General features: G+C 64.6%; 3 protein-coding genes across 5 annotated transcripts; 1 reads left to right on the top strand and 2 right to left on the bottom strand.

The window, feature by feature from the left end:
• Window positions 1-266: 266 nt before the first annotated feature.
• Window positions 267-4,321, bottom strand: LCN12 (lipocalin 12). The gene is made up of 5 exons (XM_046681871.1): window positions 4,222-4,321; window positions 3,271-3,454; window positions 1,577-1,656; window positions 1,375-1,491; window positions 267-1,214 (listed from the first exon to the last, which is right to left on the bottom strand). The coding sequence occupies exons 1-5, from the start codon at window positions 4,319-4,321 to the stop codon at window positions 958-960; spliced, it is 738 nt and encodes a 245-aa protein (XP_046537827.1). The 3' UTR covers window positions 267-957.
• Window positions 4,322-10,526: 6,205 nt separating this feature from the next.
• C8G (complement C8 gamma chain) lies at window positions 10,527-12,656 on the bottom strand. The gene is made up of 8 exons (XM_046678610.1): window positions 12,569-12,656; window positions 12,006-12,388; window positions 11,766-11,902; window positions 11,536-11,606; window positions 11,358-11,465; window positions 10,953-11,054; window positions 10,825-10,863; window positions 10,527-10,739 (listed from the first exon to the last, which is right to left on the bottom strand). Exons 1-8 carry the CDS (start codon window positions 12,630-12,632, stop codon window positions 10,726-10,728), a joined length of 918 nt encoding a protein of 305 aa, XP_046534566.1. The 5' UTR covers window positions 12,633-12,656; the 3' UTR covers window positions 10,527-10,725.
• An 89-nt stretch (window positions 12,657-12,745) lies between these two features.
• FBXW5 (F-box and WD repeat domain containing 5) lies at window positions 12,746-17,634 on the top strand. 3 transcript variants are annotated; one of them, XM_046678578.1, is made up of 9 exons: window positions 12,746-12,930; window positions 13,963-14,178; window positions 14,484-14,641; window positions 15,092-15,266; window positions 15,374-15,522; window positions 15,602-16,028; window positions 16,343-16,490; window positions 16,561-16,773; window positions 16,842-17,634. In XM_046678578.1, the coding sequence occupies exons 2-9, from the start codon at window positions 13,986-13,988 to the stop codon at window positions 17,083-17,085; spliced, it is 1,707 nt and encodes a 568-aa protein (XP_046534534.1). In that variant the 5' UTR covers window positions 12,746-12,930; window positions 13,963-13,985; the 3' UTR covers window positions 17,086-17,634. The 3 variants fall into 3 exon arrangements, with proteins under 3 accessions (XP_046534534.1, XP_046534553.1, XP_046534545.1); XM_046678589.1 differs by lacking the exon at window positions 12,746-12,930 and adding an exon at window positions 12,937-13,434 and having other exon boundaries at window positions 14,021-14,178; XM_046678597.1 differs by having other exon boundaries at window positions 14,021-14,641.
• The last annotated feature ends 200 nt before the right edge of the window (window positions 17,635-17,834 follow it).

The raw sequence follows: 17,834 nt of genomic DNA, 5'->3' as shown, positions 1-17,834 counted from the left end.
CTGGGTGCTGGGGATGGAGGGAGGAGGATGGAGGGGCCTTGTCCTGGGAATGACCTTGCACAACCCACAATGCACTGCGAAGACACACATTCACACACACAAATGCTCACACACGCCCCCCAGGGAGACCAGAGTGGGACGGCAGGCCTGGCAGGCTGGGGATGGGCATAGGTGTGCTCAGAGGGCTGTCCTGGCCCTATGAGGCTAATGGGTCCCCCCATTTGTGCCACCCCCACTCCAAATCATGGATGCTCATATGCCTATATCCCAATACGGTGCATTTATTTCATGTTGAGAGCGGAGAAGGGCAGTGCTGGGCAGTGAGGCCAGACCAGGTTGGGCAGGAGCCACGTCATCCTTCAACAGGTATCATGAAGGACTGACTGGTCTGATGGGGAAGACAGAGCCTGGGATGGAGGATGGAGGAGAGACGCGGGGGGCAGAGCCAGGAGGAGGCAAGGGAGACAGACAGCAGCTTCAGGAAAGGGAGAGGAGAAGGGGCAAGAGGGAGGGAGAGAGGGGGCCCACGGCCACTCCAGGGGAAGGGGCTGAGGTTGGAGAGGCCAGTGAGCAGCTGAGGGAGGTGACCCCCAGGCGCTGCCCCGCCCCCCGCCCAGGCTCCGCAGGAAGCACCCCCCCCACCCCGGCCCCCAGACTCACTGCAGACCCGGGCTCCAGGCACAGCAGCATGCAGGTGAGTGCAGGTGTGAATATGCTTGTGAGTGTGCACTTCTCCCTGTGCACACATGTAAGTGGGTATGTGCGTGTGTGTGAGCCCTGCATGTCTGTGTGTTCACGTCTGCACGTGTTCTGTGCCCACGCCTGTGAGTGTGTGCGCATGTGGTTGTGCACTTGCAGGGCATGCTGAGAAACACTCCAGGAATGAAGGGAGGAGGTGGCCCAGGACAGAGGGACCCAAGTTGGGGCAGAGACCAAGGAGCCATGAGACCCCTCAGTTCAAGCTGAGGCTGAACTCTTGGGCGCCACCAGCACTCCACATGCGGACCCCGAGCACAGGCTGTGCCCACCCGCTGGGCTCCCACAGGGCTTCTGAGGCCCAGAGGCAGATGCCCACCCTCCGTCCAGGCCCTGCCCCACCAGGAGCTTGTTACCTGTCAAGTCTGGGAAGACGATGTTGTTGTCTGAGAGGCCCTGAGCTCTGACCAAGCAGACAAACTTGCTCAGCACCTGGGTCTGTATCGCCCACGTTCTGCCTGGGGACCAACCAACACAGTGTGGCCCTTAGCAGCTGGGAGTGGGTGGTGAGTGCTGGGTGTCCCCACCCACCATGGGCCCAGGTCCTGGAGCACTGGCCTGGTCCCCCCCTCCCTCCGGCCCACCTGCCCCACTGCGGCCACAGGGCAAGGGGCTCACACAGCAGGTTGACCCTGAGGATCTCCCGGCTGCCCGACTGGCGTCTGGAGAGCATGAGGGCGAAGGTGGTATAGTCAGTGTCGTACACCAGCACCTCCTCAGGGTCTGCTCCGGGCACTGGCGGGGGGCACAGCCACAGTGTCAGGGTCCCTGCCGCCAGCAGGCCCCTCCATGCCGGCCTCCCCATCTCCCACTGTCTCACCCCCACTGTTGTCCACCGAGAATTTCCCAGGTTGAGTCGCTGGAATCAGCACGTAAGACCAGGTGACACAGCGCTGGCCCCTGGCCGGGGAGCGGATGGGCAGAGATGGGCAGAGGAGGAAGGTTCTGGAACCTGGCTGGGCTGCCGGCCTCCTGCGGCCCCGAGGGGAGCCCCCGAGGAGGATTCAGCCTTTGGTCCGGAGGGACCCTCATGGGGAGCCATGAGCAGAGCTCAGCAGGCTCGAGGCCTGGCCACCCTCCCCAGGGAGGGTGTCTCCGCCCTGTGCCCCTTCAGGCTGCCCCAGGTCCCTCCCAGGGGAGCGAGGTGTGAGCCCTGCCTGTCAGCGTGGCCGACCCCTTCGCAGCCTCGGCGCAGTCTCCCCGGTGACCACTCCTCCGCAGCCTGGACAGTGCAGTGGCTATGCGGTGATGGGGATGTCCCCTCTGGGAGAGCTGTGTGGCCCCGGCTGGGCACCGCGGCCCGCACCCCTAGCCAGCAGCCCTGGACTTTGCTGAGCCAGGCAGGAGCTAAGACTCTTCGGAGAAGCGAGAGGGAGGGTCCCTGTCCTGGGCTCGGACCCCTCCCCGGAAGCCCTCAGGCCTCAGGGAAGGCCCAGCTAGGCAGGGCCTCTCCAGGCGACCACGCTTGCTTTGAGAAGGACAAAATGCAGTCTGGCCTGCAGGTGGGGGAGGGGTGAGGTTGCGTGGGGGCCTCAGAGTGGAGTCGCGTTTGCACTGGGTTCTCTGCCCCCCGCCCCCCAATTATTTGACCTCCAGCCGGAGCCTGGCAAGTCCGATGACCCCAGGAGTCCAAGACTCCCCTTGGGCCCAGCCTGTGCATGTGGCTTCCAGGGCTGGGGGGCGACTGTGCTCGCTGGTGGGCGAGGGCAGGAGGCTGAGTGTAGCCGCTGGAGGCTGGACTGTATCCCCCTCTCGGCTTCTAGGAGCCACTGCTGGTCCACTTAAGTTTTCTATTTTACGCTACTTGGAACCAAAGAGGTCTTGGGGCCCTGTCCTTCCGCACAGCCAGGCAGGTGGCCAAGGAAGGCCAGGGCCACGGGAGGGGTGGCAGGGTAAAGGAACCCCCATGGCATCAGTGTCCCCCAGAGAGGACTGACACATTCCATGGGATTCACGGTGGCGGTACATCAGGGTTCCCCACTTCTCCCCCCACAGGGGGTGGCTACTTCATCCAGGCAGACCAATCTGAGCGCCTGTCACCCTGGATGCAGCAAGTGGCCCAGGAGGAGCACATGACTCAAGAAGAGTCAATCAGAGGTCACTGCCAGGCTGGCCTGGATGCTCCTCTTTTCTGGAATTGGGACCTTGAGAAGGACGTCAGCTTGGGCCACTGTCTCATCCCTGTGAGGCAAGAACCTGCCTGAACAGAAGTCTGGGGCAGAAAGAGCTAAAAGGGGGATGGGGAGAGTGATGGGGCCATGATCACAGTGTTTGAGCCCCTGGATCCAGCTGTACCTGAAATCCATCTGCCCTAGAGCTCTCCCAAGTCTGTGATTGAGTAAATGCCTCCCTTTTTTTGTGTATGCCCTCAGAGCTAGGTGAGGTCATTGGCTGCCTGTGCTGGACTTTGCATTAGGAGGAGGGCCTTGGGAGAACATGGCATGGGGACTCATGGTGGACCTAAGCCATAGAGCCATGGGTTTCTGGGGGTACAGACCCAGGATCCTCACTTACCGGGTCATGGCGTACGACACTTCAAGGCGGCTTTTTTCATTTCGCTCAAACGTTGCGGTGAAAGGGTTCAGCAGGGACCTATCTGCCTTCCTATGGTCGCTGCCCGCCAGGCCAAGGACAAACCACTCCCCCTGGAACTGCAGGGAGCTGGGGTGGGCAGAGCCCAGAATGGCCCCAGGACCCCCTCACCAGGCAGTGGCTCCCAGCTGGTCCTGCACCAACGACACTGGCAGGAGCCAGAGGCTGCCCTGGGTCTGGCAGGGACAGGGTGACCCTGGCCAGTGGCCGGCCTCTCTAAGCCTCAGTTTCCCCATCTGTGCAGAGAGACTGAGATGTTCCCACCTCATAATAATTGACAGAAGTTGCAGAAGGGAACAGCTTACCCAGGAAGGTCCGTCCAGGGTCTTTTCTGCTGGAGGTCAGGGGTCTCCATGGGGGTGCTGGAGAGCAGGGCTGGCTGGGCCGGACTCCCCCTGCGGTGCCTGCCGGCCAGCATGGCCCTGCTCTCTCCCTGCACTTAGACTCTAGTCAGCTGCCTCCCCCTCCCTCCCAGCCCCAGACCTGGTCTTCTCGGAAGCTCTGCACGACTGAGCTGATGGTTGCCTGGGGATTTGGGGTCTGGGCCTCCAGGGCCCTCAGCAGGGTGAGTGCCACACACAGGGCACACCAAGGCCTCATCCTGGCAGGATGCAGAGGAAGGAAGGGGCCATTGGCGCTGCTGCCTCAGAGACTCATCTCTTTATGGGCTCCAGTGGGCAGGCGCCCCTCCCCAGGGGTGTGCCCCCTTTGCCCTCCTCCTCAGAACTGACAGGAGGAGAGGTGGGTGCAGAGGGCTTGGGGGTGGGCTGGCCAGGGATGAGGCCCTCCTCAGATCCTGCCCACCAAAGCTGGGGGCACCTGGGTCCCAGCCCTGGGAGGGGGGAGGGCAGGAAGCGGAGGGGGTGGGGGTACCTGCCGGGTCTCTCAGCTCCCAGGGAGGTTCCTGGGCCTTGCTTCTGATTCCTGAGACCCCTAGCTCTGCACCCCCTGGGCCCCCCTCCGAGCACCCCATGCTGGCACTGCTGCCCAGCCCTACCCCAGCCACACTCCTGCCACCAGGTGGAGGACAGAACGCTCTGTCCCAGGCAGGGAGTGTGACCTTTCTTAGTCCCGAGGGGTCAGGGCCACTGCGTTCTGGATGCAGGAACACGGTGCAGAGCTGGGCCTGCCAGCCCCCACACTGCTCTGCACGCCCCAGAAACCAAAGTGTGGGGCCAGACCAGAGCTGGAGCCCCTGCAGTCACAAGTGCTGGTCAGAGCAAGGCGAGGCGATGGGGAGGCCGGGCAAGTCACCCGGATGAGGACGGCTGAGGGGCGATCCGCAGGGACCTGCTGCCAGAGGGAGGGTGGGGTGCGGGGAAGCTCAGCTATGGGGGCACCCACACACTGGTCCTGGGGGTGGGAGGGCAGCCGGGGAGGGCTAGGCAGGCTCTGGGCTTGCTGTCCCTGTGGCCACCCTGGAGGAAGGGAGCCTCCCCACTGGCAGCTGAGTGTGTGGGTGCTGGGCTCCATTAGACAACCGGGAAGGACGTGTGCCCGACCTGTGCACTCCCTGTCCTGGGCCACCTCCTCCCCCACCCGCCCTTGGCCTCCACAGCCTGTCCTGAGCTCCAGCCCCCCAAGGCTGAGGGGCTTCAGGGCTCGGCTCTGTCCCAGGCCGGCCCCACTGTCCTCAGGGAAGGGCGTGGTCCCCACTGGGGCCCTTCCTCCTCCAGGAGCGTTTCCCACTGCCAGCTGGATGGTCGCCAAGGCCTCTCGGGATCAGCTGCAGGGCCCAGGGTGGAGGGAGGTAAGGGGGGACACAGACAGGGGTCTGCAGGGTGGGGCCGCAGGGCAGAGTCCTCCTCCTTGAGTTTGCTGTCCTCGGCTGGTCAGGACAGCCCGTTTCAGGAGCCTCTGGCTCACAATGAGAGAAGCTGCAAATAACCTGATTGTTTTCCCCCTAAACTTCCCAAAGGAGCATCACTCTCCAACAGAAGTGGGGCGGCAGTTCCACCGACCCTCTGAATGCTTGGCCTCCACCCCTCACGGTGCAGGCACAACCCTTCCCGCTGTCCTAACCCCGCCCGAAGATGTGAAACCAGCGCGCTCTGCGCCTGGCCTGGCGGAGCCGGGAGCCACTCAGCCTCCCCAGGTGACGCCCGTTCCCGGGGCTGCCTTTTCCACAGGACGCTCTGGGGAGATACAGGGCCAGCGGTCGGCAGCCCCTCCACAAAGACCCCCGCCCAGCCAGGGCCCCGGGGCCACCCGGCCTTCCCTGGCCAGCACAGGGGCGGCATAAAAGGCCCGCAGCAGCAGGGGCCAGGTGGGGCCCCGGGCCTGAGGGGTGCCCCAGGCGCACTCCTCTCGCCCTAGAGGTGGGCGCGGCTCCGGGAGCCTTTGGTGGCTCTTAAGGACTCTGGCGCCGCCTCAGGAGAGTCCAGGACTGAACCGTCGATTTGGGGAGCCTCCCCCCTCCCACTCTAGGTTGCTGCAGAAGAGGCTCCTCCCATTTTTGACGTGATTGGTCTAGGGCAGGCACGTGACACTATCTGTCCAATCAGGACCCAGCAGGTGTGCGTAGGCGCTGGGTAGAAGCGCAGGCCACACGCCGGAGGCCAGCCCGGGAACCTGGACAAGAGCAGGCCGGCGCCTGGGCCCTGGGACGTAGGCCCTGCCCTAGGGAGCTTCCATTCTGGAAGGGACACAGACAAAGAGCAGACAGCCTCCCCCATAGCAAGCCTGGAAAGGTGGTAGGGTTCCAGGGGCAAAGCCAGTGAGCGGGTGACTGTAGGATGTCGGTCAAGGGCCAGGATGCAGGCTGGGCCCCCCCCCCCCCCCCCCCCCGGGCAACACTCATGGGAGTCCAGCTGGCCCTCCTTCCTTCTCAGGACCCTGGAGAACTGTCCCTGCCCCCTCCACCCCTTGTCCCCTGTGTCCCTTCCCTCCCCCTTTCTCCAGGACCCGTCCTCTTGCTCCCGTCTCTCCCTCTTGCCTCCCTCCCTGTCTCCCGGGCCATCTCCATCCCTTCACCTTGTCCACCCCCAGCTGCTGCCCCAGTTCTTTCCTCCTTTCAACAAAAACTCCTGACCTGTGCTCCATCCCCGTTCCTCCTCCCACTCTCCTCTCCGCCCCTAAGAGCTCTTCCCACAGACGCTGTTTTGAAGTGAGTTAGAGAAAGCAAACTAAGCTGGGTGGGGAGGGCATGCAGGGGAGCCCTCGCCCGATCGCATAGTCAATTACTCTAGGTACAAGTACAACCACTTTACCACTGAGGGAAGACTTCTTTCCCACCCGGCAACGGCTCGGCCAATTGGAAACTCTGCAGCCCAGCCAATCAGAAATGCCACAGCTCAGCCATTGAGGAGCCATCCCCGCCCTGATCTGTTCCTCTCCCCCAATGGCCTTTCCTTTACAGCAGCCCCGCCCTCTCCCCCTTTTCTCTATAAAAGCAGCTCCCTCCTGTGTTCTGTGGATTTGCCTGTGGTGTGCATAGCACGTGCATCCTGAGTTGCAATTATTTTGGCTGTTTCTGGATAAACCCGTTTTGAGGGCAAAATTACAGGTGAATTTGCTTTTTAAGTTGACGCTGTCCTGGACGATAGGAGTCTCCCCAAAGGGGAGGGCAGGGACAGGTTTGTGCTGGGGAGGGGAGGGGAGGGAAGAAAGGTGCCAGGCTGCAGTTGGGGGACTCCCAGAGGGTCTGTGGCAGCCACTGAGGCCCCCACCCCCTGACATGGACCACAGAGTGGGAGCAGTGCTGGGTGGGAGCAGGACAGTATGGAATGACCCCATGTGAAACCCCAATGAGCTGGAGGGAGCTGGAGGGTCACCTCCACAGCAAGCTAGGTCCAGCTGTGTCCCCACATGCAAGGGTCCTGGCCCACCTGTCCACTGGAGCTTTGGTGTGGGCAGGGAGGGTGGGTGCCCAGCAAGAAGGGCCAAGCACAGAGCACCTGACAGTCCCATGAAGGGGCCAACAATGTACTTGAGCCGGGGCCTGGGACGTGGCACCTTCACCTCTGGCTGAGGCCCGTGGGCTGCCAGGACAGTGCTCCTCCGGCATGAACAGCCCCTCCAGGCTTCCCTACCAAGACTGCCAATTAAAGGTTAGTGTCTATAGATTTTTTTAAAGCTATTTTTCTTTCTTCCAAGGCATTAGAAATTACCTGTTAGAATTAAAAGGCAAAATACAAGTTATAATAAATATTTTTACATAAAATTGATTCACCTAGAGCTACAATTATCTCACCTAGTTTTTGAAAATTTAATTAGAGCTCATTCAACATTTCTGAGAAAATAAATGCAGTGCAGTTGTAGCCTGCCATGTCCCCGGCCCCATTGTGAGGAGCCACTGGCTAGATGGGGCACGGCCGCCAGTGCAGCCTGCTGTAAGACCCGGGGTGGGGGTGTAGGCCTGGGCTGCTGTGTGGCCTCAGCCCTGTGGTCACTCAAGAGGGTCTCTGGTGCCGCCCCTTGGATGCTCAGTCTTCTAGAACGATCCTTCCTTCCCCAGAAGCCCTGAGAGGGGAGATCTGACCCACTTCGCCTGTGCTCCAGAGCAGAGACCCTCATCTTTTGTTTGGGGGACGCAGGGCCAGGCATGCAGGGGGCTCTCGGGGGCACTGCCAGCTCTGAGCCATGGCCCACGTGCTCCAGGTGCCCTGTGGTCTCCAGCTCCGTTCTGGGGGGCCTGTGGGGAGCTACAGTTCCCTTTGTCCTACTCCCTCAAGGCTTGGGGGCTGGGCCTTCCTGTCTTCCCACCAGCCCTATCTGTCTGCCTTCCTGGGAGTCCAGCGCTGAGGGACACTGGGTGGACAAAGCCCAGTCTATGGGGTCAGGCGTGGTCCCCACCCACTGGGGACATAGAGCCCCTCCAGGGCTGCTGCTGGCTCCTCCTAGCAACCACCCACCCCGGTCTTCCGGGTCTGGACTGGGCAAGTTGGGCAGGTGAGCATGCAGAAGGGGGAGCAGGGGCCCACCGTGCTGATGTCCAGGGACCAGGCAGTGGTTCCTCCTGCTCCATGGCCTATAGCTCACCTGGGGTGGCCTGGTCCTCCCCGCAGCCCAGGGAAGCAGACTGATGGAGGGGAGGAAATGGGGGTTGAGGGGGTCCAGCTCCCAGGTGCTCCCTCAGCCTCACCAGTGGCCAATTGGTGTCGAGCCCTGGACCTTAGAGCTTCCAGGGGCAAGGAGCCGCCTGCCCACGTGCCCAGGGCCTGGTATGCAGAGGGCACTTCAGAAATGCTCATCAGACAGATGCTGAGGGTCCTGAGACAGGGCGGCTTGGTGCTGGTTCCAGGCCCGGCTCCCTGACCCTGTAGCCTGTCTGGCCCTGGCCCAGGGGCTGCCATTTGCTCTCAGACCTTCCCTAGGTCTCCCAAAGAGAGGCCACCCTTCCTGGTTCCCAAGGGGGCAGTGAGAGCAGGAAGGGGCATGCACACAACACGCTGGGCTGGGCAGGGTGTGCCAGTCATGTTGGGCCCGCAGGGCCCCTGGGTGGACAGCGCTGATTCGGCCATTGGGGCCTGGCCTGGTGCAGCTCAAGGAGGCTGTCGGGGGAGCTACAAGAGAGCTGGGGGTCCCAGACCCCTCAGGGCACGGGGTGGGCATGTGTGGGGCACAGCACCCCCCCAGTGACCAAAGCTGTTGGAATTGCCATGCTCTCCGGCAAATGGAGAAGGCCCCCAGCTGTTTCACCGGATGGGTGGAGGCGAAGGGTCTGGACCAGGTTCTCACCAGCAAGGGCAGGAGCTGAGCCCAGACCCTGCCCTGCGAGAGCGCCCTCAGACCCTGGCCTGGGGCCAGGGCTGCAGCCCCCTCCCCACAGTGGGAGCATGTCCCTCCCCCGCAGCTGTCCCCAGGCCGTGGGACCCCCAGCAGACCCTGGTCTGGGGAGGGGACAGCTGGAGCTCAGCAATTTTGGTATGGTTTGTGTGAACCCCCTTTCCGTCCTGGAACATCTCCAATTCTTTGGCAGAGGGGTTTTGCAATTGTGGTTCTTCTCTTCCAGAGTCTCTCCACTGTCAGGGCACCCTTGGTGAGGGACAGGCAGGCTGGCTGGGCCTCGGTGTGTGGAAGGGACGCGCAGCCTGCCCTGGTGGCAGTGGGAGCCCCCACGGAGGTGGCCCTTCTGCTGCACTTGCACCTTCTCCCAACAGTCTGGCGTCACTTGGAGGGGTCCCTCCAGGCAGACATTGGGGGAAGAGGACACCGTCACCCCGCTTTCAGCCCCTCTCTCCTCTGCCCCCCCCCCCACCTGCACCTCGGAGCCCCCACATTCCAGAAAGTTCTTCTCTACAGGTCAGAGCACACCTTCCCTCTCGGCTGGTGACCCTGGCCAGACCCTGGGTGTAGGCTCCGGGGGGACACCCAGTCTGCATCAGGGGTCCCTCCCCTGTGTGCCCAGAGCCCCTGTGCTCACCCCAACCCTGACACATGAAATAGGGTGGCCTGCTTCCCCCAGCCTGGAGCACAGACTTGCTCCCATCCCTCTGTTCCAACTATTCTGGAAAGCCCCTGGCCCACCTGCCCCCTGATCTCCCCATGGAGTCCATGCACCAGGCGTGGACTTAGCTCCAGGCAGTCAGTCCTGCTCCCAGGCCAGTCCTGTGTCCCATCTGGCCCTGCCAGCCCCAGGGGTGGCCAGGAGGGGCAGCCCAGCCTCTTGTCCTCCTAAGACAGATGCCAGCTCACCCCAGAGCCAGGTACCATGTTCAGGAACTGGGAGGGGTCTCCCCCCCTCAAAACTGCCTGCCCCTCCCCAGTGGCCCATCCTGCCTCAGGCCACAGGGCCCCTGGGACTCTGGGCCCCTGCGTCCCAGGAGGCAGCTCAGGGGTCAGCAGGAGGCCGGGGGAGGGCTCCACATCCCTCCAGGAAAAGCTGCCCCATCTGTGCGGGGTGGGGGGGCCGGGCTCAGGTCCTGGGCCTCCCAGGGCAGCACAGGGAGGCCAACAGCTCTGCGTGCTCCATCAGGGAGCGAGGAAGGGCAGCAGCAACCACAGCACAGGCCCAACTGAGGAGGGGAAACCGAGGCCCAGGCAGAGAAGGCACCGGGCCTTCTAGGCCTCCAGAAGGAGCCATTTCCACCCGCCTCCCTGGGAGGGTTCTTGACCAGGGGGATGGCCACTTCCCCTCGCATCCTTCAGCCTTTCTGGAGGAGCAGCCCCATGTGCCCACGAAAATGACTGGGCCAGCAGAGGCGCGGCTCGTCCCAGCGGGGAAAGGGAGTCAGGGGCCGAGACTGGGGGTGTTTAATGAAGGCAGTGCCCCTGGGGGTGCGCAGCAGCTCGGGGTCAGGCGGGAGAGGCGGGCGCGGGGCTCCTGGGGGTGCGCGGCAGCTCGGGGGCAGGCGGGAGAGGAGGGTGCAGAGCTCGGTGCGGGGCAGCCAGCACCTATCGCGAGTTTTCGCTCCTCCTCAGCGCTGGGCTGGCGCCTCACCTGCTCACTTCTGCAGCACAGAGACGACACTCAGGCGGCGAGGAGCCCTGGGGCGCCCGCCCTCCCGGCACTGCGGGCCAGCCCTGCCCACTCACCATCCAAGACGTGGAACTGGTCTGCAGCCTCACAGAAACCTGGGGGCCCAAGCAGAGGTCAGAGGTGGCACGGGTGGGGTGCACACAAAGAGAGCAAGGTAGGCCGCTGAGGGACACCAGGCACTCACCATACTTAGGGAAGAACAAGATGTGGTCCTCGGTCAGGTTGGCCCCCTGGACCCGCTGCTCAAACACACTCAGGGCTGTGTCGGTCACAGGGAGCGAGCGGGCTGTGGGACACACACGGCGGGCAGGGTGCTCTGGGGACAAGGTCTGCAGGCCTGGGACATGCCCGGCCATTGTCTGACCCCTGCCCCTCCCTGCTCTCTCCCCGTCTGCTCCCCAACCGTCCCTGTCCCTCTCTGTCCTCACACCTGGGCCTGATCGCAGGGGCTCCTCCCTGGGCCCCTGGTCAGCAGGAGAGGGTCAGGATGCTGGGAGGGAGGGAGGGGCAGGGCTGTGTGTCCATCTGGGCTCACACAGCCACACCCGGAGGCCCCAAGTGAGTGGGCCCGGCTCACATGTGGACGTACTGTACAGCTTCACCGACAGCCGCCGTGCCCGCTCCAGGTACAGGATGGCGAAGCTCCGGTAGTCCGTCTCCCCAACAACCACGTCGATCGCCCCACGGGCACCTCGGGCTAGGCAGAGCCCGGTCAGCTGCGTCGGCACCCCCGGCCCTGCACCCCACACCCGCTGCCCTTGCCTCACCTTGGAGCTGGAAGCGGCCCGGGCCACCCATGTCTCTGTAGAGCTGCCGCACCTGCCAGCAGATCCCATCCCTGGGGGTGGGGTGGGAGGAGGCAAACAGGCTCAGGGACCCCAAGCGGGTGGAGCCACGTGGGACAGTGGACCAGGCCACAGCAGGGGTGGGGTCAGGGACTGGGGTAGGGGGAGGGTTTGAGGTTGGGGGGCTGGCAGGGCTCAGTGCTGGGACTCACAGCTTTTGGAAGGTGCTGGCAATCATGGCTGTGCCCTGGGGAGCCAGGTGCAATGCGGTTGCCTCAGCCCGGTGGCCTTGCTCCTGCAGGAAGCGGCACGAGGAGGCCACAGCCACGAGGAGCCACGTCCCTGCAAACTGAGGGCGGGCCATGTGAGGGCACAAGGGAATGGGGGGCTGCCCGGGCCTGACCCCTGCAAAGCCGGGCAAGCTCCTGCCCCCCCACCTCCCCCAACTGTACCTGCTGAGCGTCGAAGTTGGCCTTGGGCTGAATGGTGCTGATGGGAGACAGGGGCCGAGGGGGTCTCTGAGCCCTCTGGCCCAGGGAGACTGCGGCCAAGAGCAGAGTCAAGAGTACAGTCCTGGGGGGCAGCATGGCAGCGGCAGTGACCATGACGGGGCTGGGGGAGGCTGAGGGCGGGATGGCCAATTCCCAGGTCAGAGTCCACTGTCCGGTGCTGCCCAGGAACCCTGGCCAGGAAGTCCACGTCAGTCCTCCTCCCTCCTCAAACCTCCGCCCTGGGCCAGGGTCCCCGGCTCCTGCCAGGCTCCTCATGAACTCAGCCTCATCCTGGACATCTGACCTCGACCCTGCACTTCGTGGCAGGGCCCTGGAGCCATGTCCTGTGTACAAAGTCCAAGTTGACCTCTTGCTCCTTGTCCACAAGCCCCCATCCGATTTCCACTGTGGTCAGTACTCAGACCTTTTCACATTTAACTCCCTTAAACCGCCTAATAGCTCCTTGAGGTAAGAACTGGTCTTATCCCCACATCGAAGAACACGGGGTTCCTGAAACCACTTACTCAGGGCCCACCCGGCACCGGGTCTCAAACCGCAACCCTCTGCCTGGCCCGCAGCCCCGCCCATGAGCCCGGAGCATGGCCGCCGCCCCTGCTGGCCGCCAGGGGCGCTGTTCCGGCCGAGCCCGAGCGCGCGCAGGCGCACAAAAAAGCACCGCCCAGGCCGGGGAACCTGAAGCGCAGGCGCAGAGACAGCCGACGCGGGCTGCCGGGCGCTCGGCCTTCCGCGGCTATCGATGCCTCGGGGCTCGTGTCGTCGGCCTGGCGGGCTCCATCATAGAGACGCGGCGGCCGGAGCGGAAGCGGGTCCGCGGGCCGAGGCCGGGCCGGGGCGCGGGCAGCGCAGCCGGGCGGAGGCGGCCGTGGTGAGTGCGCCCGGCCCCGGGAAGCGTCGTCACCCGGCCCTGGGCCCCGGCCCCCGATCCCCGGCCCAGCCGCGGACTCCCGACCCTGGGGGAGCGTCGTCACGGCCGTGTCCGGTCCCCATCCCCGGCCCGGTCTCCGGAGCCCCGGCCCCCGGCCCCGGCGGAGCCCCCGGCCAATGAATGAGTGGCCGGGGCTGTCCACGCCGGGCCCGAGGGACCGAGCGCAGGGCTCTCCCCCGACAGCCCCTCGGAGGGAAGGAGGGCGGGGGCGCTGGCCGGCCCCGCCCCCGTCCCGCCCCCAGCTCTCCGGGCAGTGGCCGCGCCGGCTGGCCGCCCACCCGGCAGGTCTCCCCTAGGCCACCGGGCAGAGGCCGAGGGCCGGCGGGTGCCCCTGGCGGCGTCTAGGGCGGGCGGGCGGGCGGGCCCTCGTCCCGCCAGCTCCAGGCCTCTTCTCGGAAAGACCTCTGTCCCATGCTGACAGCTCCGAAGCCTTGGGGCGGCAAGGTCAGAGTGACACGAGCGCGCGGGGGTCACCGGCCCTTCGTTTCTTGGCCTCCGAGCGGTCACCAGCCCTGGCACCCAGTTGTCTCCCTATGCCCGCGAACCTGTCCCCCAAGGCCAGGACCCCTTTGGGATGAGGGTCTGAGGTCCCCAGGGTCCGCCCAACACTCTACTTCAGGCTGGACCAGGACCGGGGTGCTGAGAGGTGTGTGCTGCCCGCCCAGAAGCTGCCTGTTCCAGGGACCCCCTGGGACTTGCAGGGGGTGCCCTCAGGAGTGTGGGGTCCCAGGAGTATGGCTGTCCAGAGAGCCTTGGTGAAGTTGTTGGGTCCTTGGCCCGGTGGGCAGTGCCAGCTGGCCCTCCACGCACACTCAGTCCAATGGAATTCTCATGAGGGCAGTTGGTGGGGCTGGAGGAACAGCCCCCTGGCTCCCTCAGCTCAGCCCCAGGCTCCTGCACCTCTCCTTGGGCCTGGGGGCCGGATCCCCCTCGGTCCGACCGCTGGCTAGGGGAGCCATGCATGGGTTTCAGGGCCGCCTGGGCAGAATGTCACGATGGACGAGGCGGGCACGCCCCTGCTCCCTGACAGCCTGGTCTACCAGATCTTCCTGAGCTTGGGCCCTGCCGACGTCTTGGCCGCTGGGCTGGTGTGCCGCCAGTGGCAGGCTGTGTCCCGGGACGAGTTCCTGTGGAGGGAGCAGTTCTACCGCTACTACCAGGTGGCCCGCGACGTGCCCCGACACCCAGGTCAGCGCCTGCACACGGCCCCTTGGCCCACTGGGTCGGCTGGGTGGGAGGCTGAGCTGTCCCCATGGCCAACATCTTCCAAAGCCACAGTGCTGGGCACCCACTGCCCAGGTCCTCACACTGATAGGGGACAGCTAGGCCACGCCTCAGAGCAGGGAGGCCGAAAGTGGGCAGGGCTACAGGGGGTTGGGGGTGTAGGCTGGTGACCAGGGTGCTCCAGGGGCCCAGCTGGCCCCCACGCTGTCAGGGCCCTAGCCTGTGACTGTGGGAGGGAGGCTTGGGCCCCAGCGGTGACCCCCTCACAGCGGCCACGTCCTGGTACGAGGAGTTCCGGCGGCTCTATGACATGGTGCCCTGCGTGGAGGTGCAGACGCTCAGGGAGCACACCGACCAGGTCCTGCACCTCAGCTTCTCCCACTCGGGTTACCAGTTCGCTTCCTGCTCCAAGGACTGCACCGTGAAGGTGAGAGTGGCCTCGTCCCCACCTGCCACAGTGGTGACACTCTGGGGCTGCGCAACCCAACTGGGTCAGAAGAGAGGGCCAGGCCAGAGGCAAGGGATAGCCCAGCGTGCCACATTCCCATGCGGAGGGCCAGGTCAGGGAAGAGGCAACTTAGCCGGGACCTGGGCCTCTGGCCTGGGCCACACAGGATAAGAGGATGGGGTAGGGCACCCCTAAATGCCAACACTGAGAGGGTCCTGCTCGAAGCCCCTGCTCCAGAGCCAGGCCCTAACCCCGTGTACCCACCCCTGGGGCATGCTGACGGCCAGGAGCAAGGAGCCCCCACCCTGATGGCAGTTTCTGGGCACCGGCTCGGCTGACAATGGCTCGAGAGGGGCTGGAGCTTGCCGCATGGGCCTGGGTGCCCCGTGCAGGGTGGGCTCACGAGGACCCAACGACTTGCCTGCGCAGATCTGGAACAATGACCTGACCATCTCACTGGTGCACAGTGCGGACATGCGGCCCTACAATTGGAGCTACACCCAATTCTCCCAGTTCAACCGGGATGACTCACTGCTGCTGGCCTCAGGGGTGTTCCTGGGGCCTCACAACTCCTCCTCGGGAGAGATAGCCGTCATTAGTCTAGGTGAGAGTGGGCCTGGGGTGGGTCCTCCTGGCCTACCCGGCCCTGCCCCACTCCCGGCCCTCCCCACCCCCCAGTCTGGCCACCTGCCCAGCACCCCCTTCCCGCAGACACCTTCGCCCTGCTGTCCCGCGTTCGCAACAAGCCCTACGACGTGTTTGGCTGCTGGCTCACGGAGACCAGCTTGATCTCGGGGAACCTGCACCGAATCGGAGACATCACCTCCTGCTCGGTGCTCTGGCTCAACAACGCTTTCCAGGTGCGAGTGGGCACGCCCCCTCCCGTGCCTGGCGCCCCCTCCCCACCCCCACACCCACCACCTGTGGTCTTGCCCCCAGGATGTGGAGTCGGAGAACGTCAACGTGGTGAAGCGGCTTTTCAAGATCCAGAACCTCAACGCCAGCACTATCCGCACCGTGATGGTGGCCGACTGCAGCCGCTTTGACAGCCCTGACCTCCTGCTGGACGCTGGCGCCCCGGGCATGCCCCCCCGCCGCATCTTTGACCTGGGCAGCGGGGGTGAGGACGAGGTGGCCGGCCCAGCCCCAGCCCCGGTCCGCGGCAAGGAGGGCTTGCGGCGCCTGCTGGATGGCCTCCTAGACGGGCGGGCGCAGTCCCAGCTGTCTGAGCGTGCGCTGGAGACCAAGGTGGCAGAGCTGCTGGCCCAGGGCCGCACCAAGCCCCCAGAGCGCAGCACAGCTGACGCCCGGAGCAAGCTCCTCATCTTCACCACCGGCTGCCTCACCTACTCTCCACACCAGATCGGTACCGGGCAGGGCCCTCCGCAGTCCCTAGACCTGGGGGTGAGGCTTCCCAGGGACGGGGGTGGGGTTCCAGGGGCCAGGCAGTCAGTGAGTCCATGGGCAGAGTCCAGTTCATTGGTGGTCCTGGGGCCCAGCACTGTCCAGCCACCCACAGTGCACACTCTGTGGGGCCCAGGAGTGCTAGGGGCTGGGGAGGGACTCTGACTCAGATTTGGGACCAGCAGGGCAGGCAGCGCCCACAGACATCTGGGAGCTCCCAGGCACCAGGGTGCTGCCCTGAGGGCTCCGGGTCGCCTTCACCTTGCCCTCTCACAGGCATCAAGCAGATCCTGCCGCACCAGATGACCACGGCCGGGCCTGTCCTGGGCGAGGGCCGGGGCTCAGATGCCTTCTTCGATGCCCTGGACCACGTCATCGATGTGCACGGACACATCATCGGCATGGGCCTGTCCCCCGACAACAGGTGGGCCCCCCACAGTGTTCTAGGGGGGGTGTCTGCAAGCCGCCCGTACTGACCAGCATGCCCTCGCCAGGTACCTGTATGTCAACAGCCGTGCCTGGCCCAGCGGCTCAGTGGTGGCCGACCCCATGCAGCCGCCGCCCATCGCAGAGGAGATAGACCTGTTGGTGTTCGACCTCAAGACCATGCAGGAGGTAAAGCGGGCCCTGCGTGCCCACCGTGCCTACACGCCCAACGACGAGTGCTTCTTCATTTTCCTGGATGTCAGCAGGGACTTCGTGGCCAGGTAGGAACTCAGGGCGTGGTGGGGCCCGGTTGTGGTGGCCAGGGGGCTCATCCCAGGCTGTCCTGCAGTGGGGCCGAGGACCGGCACGGCTACATCTGGGACCGCCACTACAACATCTGCTTGGCCAAGCTGCAGCATCAGGACGTGGTCAACTCAGTGGTCTTCAGTCCCCAGGAGCAGGAGCTCCTGCTGACAGCCAGTGATGATGCCACCATCAAAGCCTGGCGCTCGCCGCGCACTGTGCGTGTTCACCAGGCCCCGCGCCCACGCCCGAGTCCTTTCTTCTCCTGGTTTGCCAGTCAGAGGCGCTGAGGGGTGCTGGGCAACAGGAGGGTCCTGGGTGTCCTTGAGCTGCTGGAACCCATGGAGGATGCCACAGAGGCCCATCCGTGGCCCTTTCCCACAGGCCAAGCTGCTGCCCAGTCCACATGGGGGCAGAGCAGCTCACAGCAGTAATGCCTTAGGCAGGGGGTCCAGGAAGGCTGCAGGGAGGGGACGGCCTGACTCCCACCACGCTTGCACACACACCGCCTCCCATAGCCAATCGTGATGCTCAGCACTTGAGCGGCCTCCTGGCTGGCTTGGGGTGCACAGGACACTGGTGGCCCTGCTCTTCACCCACCCCCTTCCCACGGGCATGGGTCCTGGGACAGTCAGCACGACACACACCCTTCAGCTGGCCCTGTGGGACCCTGGGCGGTGTTTCCTGGGTCCGACCTCACCCTGGGAGTCCCAGGCTCCCTCTGGGAATTTGCGCACCAGAAATGTCAGTGACGTGGGTCAGTCTGCCATGGGCCCGGGCAAACTGCATGTCACTGGTCACCCATTCAGGGCCTGAATAAACTTTAGTTGGCAACAGCACACCGCTGTTCGTCTCTGTATGCAGGGAGGGTGTCATGGTATCTATGTGGCCTCTTGCCATGCCTGCCTGACATGGTGGGATGCCGAGGCTGTGGTGGACATGGGAGCCACACTGAACCGGGCCGTGTGGCTCCAGTCTGCATCCCCAATCACTGCCCCCGTGACCTCTGAGGGGACAAGGCCGTGAGCACACAAGACAC

Source organism: Equus quagga, chromosome 1 (assembly GCF_021613505.1).
Source record: "Equus quagga isolate Etosha38 chromosome 1, UCLA_HA_Equagga_1.0, whole genome shotgun sequence".
Lineage (NCBI taxonomy): Eukaryota > Metazoa > Chordata > Mammalia > Perissodactyla > Equidae > Equus > Equus quagga.
This window is presented reverse-complemented; position numbering and strand designations above follow the sequence as displayed.

Excerpts from the sequence above, each read along its gene's own strand:
- LCN12 (XM_046681871.1), bottom strand. The coding sequence starts at position 4,321 with ATGGGGTGCTCGGAGGGGGGCCCAGGGGGTGCAGAGCTAGGGGTCTCA. Across the intron at positions 3,455-4,221 it reads GGAGCTGAGAGACCCGGCAG|GGGGTCCTGGGGCCATTCTG; the intron begins GTACCCCCACCC and ends CTGCCTGGTGAG. Across the intron at positions 1,657-3,270 it reads GTGTCGTACGCCATGACCCG|GGGCCAGCGCTGTGTCACCT; the intron begins GTAAGTGAGGAT and ends CTCCCCGGCCAG.
- C8G (XM_046678610.1), bottom strand. The coding sequence starts at position 12,632 with ATGGGCGGGGCTGCGGGCCAGGCAGAGGGTTGCGGTTTGAGACCCGGT. Across the intron at positions 12,389-12,568 it reads CGGTGCCGGGTGGGCCCTGA|GACATGGCTCCAGGGCCCTG; the intron begins GTAAGTGGTTTC and ends CTTTGTACACAG. Across the intron at positions 10,864-10,952 it reads CTTGTTCTTCCCTAAGTATG|GTTTCTGTGAGGCTGCAGAC; the intron begins GTGAGTGCCTGG and ends TTGGGCCCCCAG.
- FBXW5 (XM_046678578.1), top strand. The coding sequence starts at position 13,986 with ATGGACGAGGCGGGCACGCCCCTGCTCCCTGACAGCCTGGTCTACCAG. Across the intron at positions 14,179-14,483 it reads CGACGTGCCCCGACACCCAG|CGGCCACGTCCTGGTACGAG; the intron begins GTCAGCGCCTGC and ends ACCCCCTCACAG. Across the intron at positions 16,774-16,841 it reads AGCAGGGACTTCGTGGCCAG|TGGGGCCGAGGACCGGCACG; the intron begins GTAGGAACTCAG and ends GCTGTCCTGCAG.